This window comes from Gymnoscopelus braueri (assembly GCF_963280865.1).
Source record: "Gymnoscopelus braueri genome assembly, chromosome: 3".
Taxonomy (NCBI): Eukaryota; Metazoa; Chordata; class Actinopteri; order Myctophiformes; family Myctophidae; genus Gymnoscopelus; species Gymnoscopelus braueri.
Window position 1 is genome coordinate 28,515,250 of NC_137612.1, and position 7,671 is coordinate 28,522,920.

Below are 7,671 nucleotides of genomic sequence, written 5' to 3' on the forward strand. Positions count from 1 at the left end.
ACTTTTACATTTGGTACTTTAAGTACATTTGGATACTTTTATGCTTTTACTCAAGTCGATTTTAAATTCCGGACTTTTACTTGTAACAGAGTACTTCTACATTGCAGTATTGATACTTTTACTTAAGTAAAAACATTTGAGTACTTTTTCCACTACTGGGTATAGAGATGATAACGAGGCCAACGCTGATCTTGTGCGCACAATGTCATGAAATGACGCCTGTGAGATCTGCTCGCGGTCCATTAACTCTATGTGACACACAGAGGGAAGATGATGACATGCTGGAGTCAGTGAGGAGAGGCTTTCAGCGCCACTCTTTTTTTAGACTGCTACATCTAAGGCCCCTCTGTCTGACAGTCGATAGTTTCACAGTCTACCACTCTCTCTCTACCCAGGGAGAAACTGCCATACTGGAGGACTTGTGAATGGTGTAGTTTAAATTGACACATTACAAGGTGATGTTCACAGGGTCAGTGTTGTCACTCCTACTGTATTGCTACCAACATCCATAGGCTTAACTTCTTAACCACAAATAGCCGATCTACAAGATCACAACGTGATGCATTGTGAACAAAAACAAAACCTTATATTTGCCAGGCATGCATTTCTAAATCTAATCACAAGTACCAGAATTTGTATTGGTGACTGTAGTTATCAACTGATAGGCATTAAAGGGATAGTTCACCCCCAAAAGTTTTTTTCCCTCTGCATTCCTAAGCCAATAATTTGATGACCAGCGGACCGGTAGGCAGCGGTTCCGGTAGGAGACACAAAGGAGACTCTTTGTGTCTCCTACCGGAACCGCTGCCGGTCATCAAATTATTGGCTTAGGAATGCGACAAAAACAAAAAAATATCCATGAATTCAATTCAATTCAATGAATGATAGAAAAAAAAGTCATTTTGGGGGTGAACTATCCCTTTAACTCAATCTGGTTAAATTGACATGCTACTGCTGATCCTCTGTAACAACTATAACTTGAGGCATACAGGTACAGTAGATGTTTGTAGATTTATAGGGTGCTGCAGTGTTCCATGCCAGTGCCAGGGAAAGGTGGGAGTTGTAAATGCCGTTCATGCAGATAAGCATGTGAGCGATGCGAATAGTCATCAACTTCTAGAGTGGCAGCCACTGCACTTCCGCTGACGGGTCAATAAATTAGATTTAACGAGCTGGTAACTGCTGTGTTACATCTCATATCAGCTCAAATCAAAGGACAGGGACACAGGTGGACTGTTAGTATTGTTAAAGACACCACAATGAGAAGCCTTACCTGATTCATTGGCTATTTAAGTTTCAATCACAGGAAGTAAAACCATCCATGTTAAACAACTGGATGGGGAGGCTTGGGTGTCCAGTCCAGTAGATGCAATCTTTTTTCACTCCCAGCCCTTGATACCTCTAATAGTCCAACAAGACAGACAGGAGGGGGGAGACTTTTAAAGCACTCTACGGTCTTTTAACCTTTAACGAGCCTCTTGATATTCTAAACCAGCCCTTTGAGCCAATGTCAACCTGGGGATCGTAGGCCCCAAGAGGAGGGCTGTATTCACAGTACATGGTGGTTTGTGTACACATCATGTATGAAGAGTGGGTCTAATTTACCTGCCACTTCCTAAAGAGGGCATGGTTTATAAATATCATCCAGTAGAGCTGAGGATTGGGGGGCTACAAAAGGCCACCACGATGCTCCCCATTGTTCACTGCAGTCATCGTCCTCCTGATTTCCCCTGCTTGTCTCAGCCATGGTAAGTGTAACTATTACTGACCGTTACAGACAGGACAACCCTCTTTTGGAGATGCTTTTGGAACACAATTGAATCAAATACTGTCAACATTATCTGCAGATTTATATCTTATATTTATATAATTTATATTTGAATCTATGTTTGGATCAACTAAGTCAATGAAAGCAATTGGAAACTAATGTTTCAAGATGCTAATCGCAAAAAGGTGTAGTTTTACATGTAAGCTATTCCTTCTAAGACCTCAGTGATTACTAATTAGTTGTATTGTTCTGATTTTTAACTGATTCTAAATTGTGTGCAGGCTGTACACAGCCTTGAACACATCCTAGGCTAATTTATAATAATTGCATGGCAGCATTACTATGAATATCTTGTTATTTTCTGCAAGCAACACCATCATATGACTTAGTATAAATTAGGCATAACAGTGTCTGTCTTTCGTGTGAATTTCATTCAAGTAGTAGAGTGCTCATTTGATTGCCTATTTGTTATTTAGCTCACATACTGATAACAGTAATACCTTCAGAAGGCTAATGAGGTGGTCTTGGTGCAATATAATTACTGTTTAACTAATGCAATGTAATGTAGCTTATTCATATAAACGTATATCAAACGTATTTCTGTCCATTTGGTCGCACCATCTATTTAATTTCCATTTGTCTTGCCTGAAGGCCCCTAAGAAAGCCAAGAAGAGGACAGCGGAGGGAGCCAACTCCAATGTGTTCTCTATGTTTGAGCAGGCCCAGATCCAAGAGTTCAAGGAGGTAAGAGAAAGACCATCCAGCTCACAGCTTGATGTTCTTTGGCATTTTACCATACCATAATTCTTCTTGTTCACTAACAATACATTTGTGAGGGTGGAACAGCTCTATCATTGCCAGGGGTCATCAATATGTCCGTACACGGACGCATGTGTCCGTGGCAAGACTTGGCCTTGTCTGTGCCAAATGTTTGATTTTGTTTTTACACACCATTATAATGTTCTTATTTTGATCATAACACCCAATTACTGAATGTCAGTCTCCAGGTTTTCTTCAGAATATGTATGACACTGATTTATTATGACACTATGTATTGTATGGCACATTAGCTAATGAGTCCACTGGTGCAGTGGTTCTCAAACATTTTATTTTCAAGGACCCCCATAACTGTCTAAAGTATGTACAAATGAAACCAAATGGACCCGTAAGGGTCCATTTGGTTCCATTTGTACACACTCAGAGTTACAGACCTGTAATGGTCATTCAGGGCTAGCTCTTTATGTGTTTGTCTATATTGTATGTCCATGTAAAAAATAGAATTTTGTCAAAATTGTCCACCACAAGCCAGCATGGCGATGACCCCTGATCATTGCCCCTTTGGTTTAAATACCGGTATACACAGTATATAGATAGATAGATGAATATTCATGCAAGTCATAAAATGGAACAAATCTGTCATCTTCATTCTTCATTGTCCAAATATGCCCACCTGTCTGTTGTGTGGTCCCTGCCATGAATGCACTGAGGCCTGTGGTATGACGGTATGAGGGTGGCTGGTGCCCAGACACTCCAGGCTGTGTCATCAGTGATTAGGCTTCAGATAAACTGCTGGACATACCCTGAATGCCAGTCTAAACCCATGGGGACTGTCAGGTTATAAATACTAAAATGCACCCATCTGTAATAAAGATGGAACTCAGAAGAAGAACAGGGGAATGTGAACGGATATATATTTTCATTCTGACTAAGCGGGTTGAATGTTTTATTGTGTGTTGACGTCAGGCCTTCACTATCATGGACCAGAACAGAGATGGATTCATCGACAAGAATGACCTGAGGGACACCTTCGCTGCTCTGGGTGGGTTACAGTGGTTGCTTAAGTAAAAGTATCACTACTGCAATGTAGAAACACTCTGTTAGAAGTGAAAGTCCGGTAATCAAAATTTACTTGAGTAAAAGTACAAAAGTACTGGCATCAAAATATACATATACCGTAATACCATAAGTAAAAGTCTCATTATGCAGAATATCCCATTTCACAAGTCCCCTCTCATATGTCTAAAATGTATAAAAAATCTTTTGAAAATAGCAGATCTACAAGCTCACAACGTTTTGCATTGCAACGTGTTGTGAGCTTGTAGATCGGCTATTTGTAGATCGGCTATTTCCAAATAGCCAAAGTTTAAATAGAGGTGAAGTGGTTAATGTATGTTTTGTAATAATAATCAAAGTAACTTGTAACTAAAGTTTTCAAATAATTGTAGTGGAGTGAAAGTACAATATTTGTCTCTGAGATGTAGTGGAGTAGAAGTAAAAGTATAGAAAATTGGAAATACCTCAAAATAAGTACAAATACCTCAAAATTGTACTTAAGTACAGTACTTGAGTACAGTACTGTAGTAGTTACTTTCCACCTGGTGGGCTATGATCATATCACCTGAATTGAATCTAGTACAACATGTGAGTTGATATATGTTGTAATGACCAGCCCCCAAAGATAACGTCTAATGAGAAATATAATATGAAATATAGAAGATATACAGTCAATCTGAAATGACGCTTGCTGAAAATACAAGATCTACAAGCTCACTGAGTTTGTAGATTGGCTATTTTTGGCCTGATCTTTACACCGTCATACAACGAAAAAAAATAAACCAGGCTTTACAGAATGCTTCATATTACAGGGCGGCTGAATGTGAAGCAGGAAGAGATTGACGAAATGCTGAAAGAGGCCCCTGGTCCAATCAACTTCACCGTCTTCCTCACCATGTTTGGAGAGAAGCTGAAAGGTATCAGGACAGAAAGCAAGAGAAAATCTGTGGAGGAAATTAGATTTAAAACTTCCAGGGAAGAACCTCCAATACATTTACAGCGTTCCCACAATTGTAACCAGCATTTGAACACATCTAGGTGCTGACCCAGAGGAGACCATCCTAAATGCTTTCAAAGTCTTTGACCCTGAAGGGAAAGGAGTGCTTAGGAAGGACTAGTAAGTTGCCTAACACACATTTCTCCCACACATGCTTGACTCATTCAAAGAAGTGTTACATACTGTAGTCTGCAGTGCAAAATATGACGCGCTCTATAAGCCTGAAATGGTGTTAATGTATCTTCAACTGTATATGATTATTATCACTCATTTTCTGTCCAGCATAACATCGATGCTGACGACACAAGCAGACCGATTCACACCTGAAGAAGTAAGTTAATTTATCACACATCAATCTCTTATAATTACGCCACATTGCTCAGTGTGTGAGACAATCCAAATTATGCAATAATGACCTCAGCTTAATGTACAGTACTACAGTATGCAACATCAGACAGACACATTCTATAACCCGCAAAGATGATACATGCAGCTACACTGGATGTATTATTTGTGAGGCATGGTTCACATGATCAATACGATTTTAACATCTGTGTTATTGATTAGATGGAGCAGATGTTCGCTGCCTTCCCCCCTGACGTAGCAGGGAACCTGGACTACAAGAACCTGGTTCATATCATTACCCATGGAGAAGAGAAGGACCAGGAGTAAGACGACGCATATCCAGCCGATCTGTGGCTTGACACCTGCCCCTTGCTTTCAAAGGCAATACAGACTATAACTTACTCATCTATATTGTTTCTATATACAACTCCCTTACTGCCTTATATGCTGCTTCTCTCTAAACCATCAGCCACAAGCCAAGAGGATGGAAAACATGTCGACAAAGCCTTGTACCATCATTTTTCTACATTCACCCAAGACTGAATGGATTACTCATGTTTTATGATACCCCCTTGTTCAATAAATCCAAAATCTTTTTTTTCATAGAGGACATCTATGTTTCTGCATGTCCACCTTATATATATAATTTTTTTTTAAAGATTGTAGGGAGTAGAAATACATTTTCCATTTTGATGTTTGGAACATTTCGTCCGATGGGGGGGGGGGGGGGGGGGCAGATCACCAGTGTTGTAGAGAATGTGATCCTCTCTCTGCTGATTCTAGAACAATAGGATTAGTGGTAGAACACATGGGTATGCCCCGCCGTATACTTCAAATTCCATGTACAGTAGTCAATGTCTGCACTTAAGAGAATAGGGAGTACATTAGTATCCCCTGAAGATAAATTCAGAACATGGACGCCTTTTATGAGCATGCATTGTGTTTGGGCAGTGCATCTGCCTGCATCAACTGTTTGGCTACCTAGAGAGAGGGGGTTTAGTAAGACAAAGCCCTGTTGTTATTTTAGTGCAGTGATGATTTGAAGAGGGTAAGGTTACACCATGGGTCACGGCTCCAGACACACAATGGGATGCTTCAACGTGATCCTCGCCCATGCTAACCCATTGCATTCAGAGAGACCTTGGCAGGAGGACGCAAATCCCCGGTTGTACCCGGCAAGAGGTTGCAGAGGGCAGTCTGATATGTCAGCCCCAGAGTAAAGCATTGTTTCTGGATAGGGAAATGGGTGGGAGGGTTGGCAGCAAAGGGATAAGTGCCTGGATCAACTTAGACATATGAGCGCTCATCCTCCCTGTTTTAACAGTCTCTGGGAATAGATTATGGCCATTGACGGAGTGGAACACAGGGGAGAAATAGTACATTAACACCCTGACCTTAACTGTACCTACAGTCACAGATCAATGACCATTCTCTTGGTATTCCTGTAGTTGCTGTGGTCTCTTAGGTGCAGTACAAATGGACTCTCATTAGTCATGTAGTTAATGTTTTTTTTCCCCTTTTAAAACTCATTCACTGCCAGAACTTTTTTATTTTTGCGTTTGACAAACTGCCAGAGATTTTTCATAGAAAAAGAAAGTACTCAGGAGCCAAGATACAAAATGTTTAAGTTTTAAGTTAACAAGGAAGTGGATTGGAGTCTAGATCTTCAACAAATCATATCTCCTTGGTCTTTAGGTTAAAAATTAAATAAATAAATAAGAAAAAAAAAATATATATATTTTTTTTTTGTTGAAAAAATTAAAAGTCGTTTTAGTCGTTCTTGGCAGTGGGGGCTTAAAGGACAAAAGTCGTTTTAGTCGTTCTAGGCAGTGAATGAGTTTGAAAAAGAGGGAAATGATAAGAATAAAATGTTATGAGGACAGTGAATTTCCAATAGCACAAGTCTGATTCTAACAAAGCATTATACGTTCCACTCTGAATATGAAAATAGTAATCGAAATCAAAACGTACCTGTAAAGTTGACCGGAGGTCGAGACTCCAAAAACAGTCAGAAATGCTCTCTTTTGTGGTCTTTATTTCTTCCACTTCTCCTCCACCAAGTCAGTGCAGCTTTTTACAGTGCATGTATCGAATAACAAAAATAATGCTGGCCAAAAAATACGAAGATAACGAACTCAGGAAATTAATGCAAAACTTAACAAAAGGGTAACAGAACAAAACAAAGCGCACTTAGGCTACACCCCTATGAGGGGGCCCTGGCAGCTCTGACTGGGCTCTCTGCCTGCCCAAACATAACTGAAGCTCTGACTCTGCTGTCTCCTTTTTATAGGAGAGGATCCTACCACAACAGAGGCAGCAATTAACCTTCAAAAATAGCTTATCTACAAGCTGACAAATATAACATGAATAACCCAACACATAAATAGATATGGTACTTTCAGACTGAACCCCATTTTGTGTTTGAATTCATTTCCATAGATAATATAATACTTTGCCCATAAACATTGTGAAACACCCCTCCTCCTCTACAGTACATGGCACCTTCCACTGGGACCTCCCCTACTTAAGCTACATGGTTTGGTCCATGCTCTGTTTAGCAGTTCAACCCACAGTGCCAGTACTGCAGAGGAGTTACAGGTGACAAACAATGAGCAACTCCTTTTACCACAGGTTACACAATAAACTGAATGTTTTATCCCTGTAAAGTCTGTGTGAATTACTTGTGAATTTGTGAATGCATTCAACAGTATTGACATTATAGTATTGA

At 40.0% G+C, this 7,671-nt stretch overlaps 1 protein-coding gene across 1 annotated transcript; it reads left to right on the top strand.

The window, feature by feature from the left end:
- The first annotated feature begins 1,690 nt into the window (after window positions 1-1,690).
- Window positions 1,691-5,548, top strand: LOC308082769 (myosin regulatory light chain 2, ventricular/cardiac muscle isoform). The gene is made up of 7 exons (XM_080424770.1): window positions 1,691-1,748; window positions 2,420-2,512; window positions 3,512-3,587; window positions 4,414-4,518; window positions 4,640-4,718; window positions 4,881-4,929; window positions 5,166-5,548. Exons 1-7 carry the CDS (start codon window positions 1,746-1,748, stop codon window positions 5,268-5,270), a joined length of 510 nt encoding a protein of 169 aa, XP_080280896.1. The 5' UTR covers window positions 1,691-1,745; the 3' UTR covers window positions 5,271-5,548.
- Window positions 5,549-7,671: the final 2,123 nt, after the last annotated feature.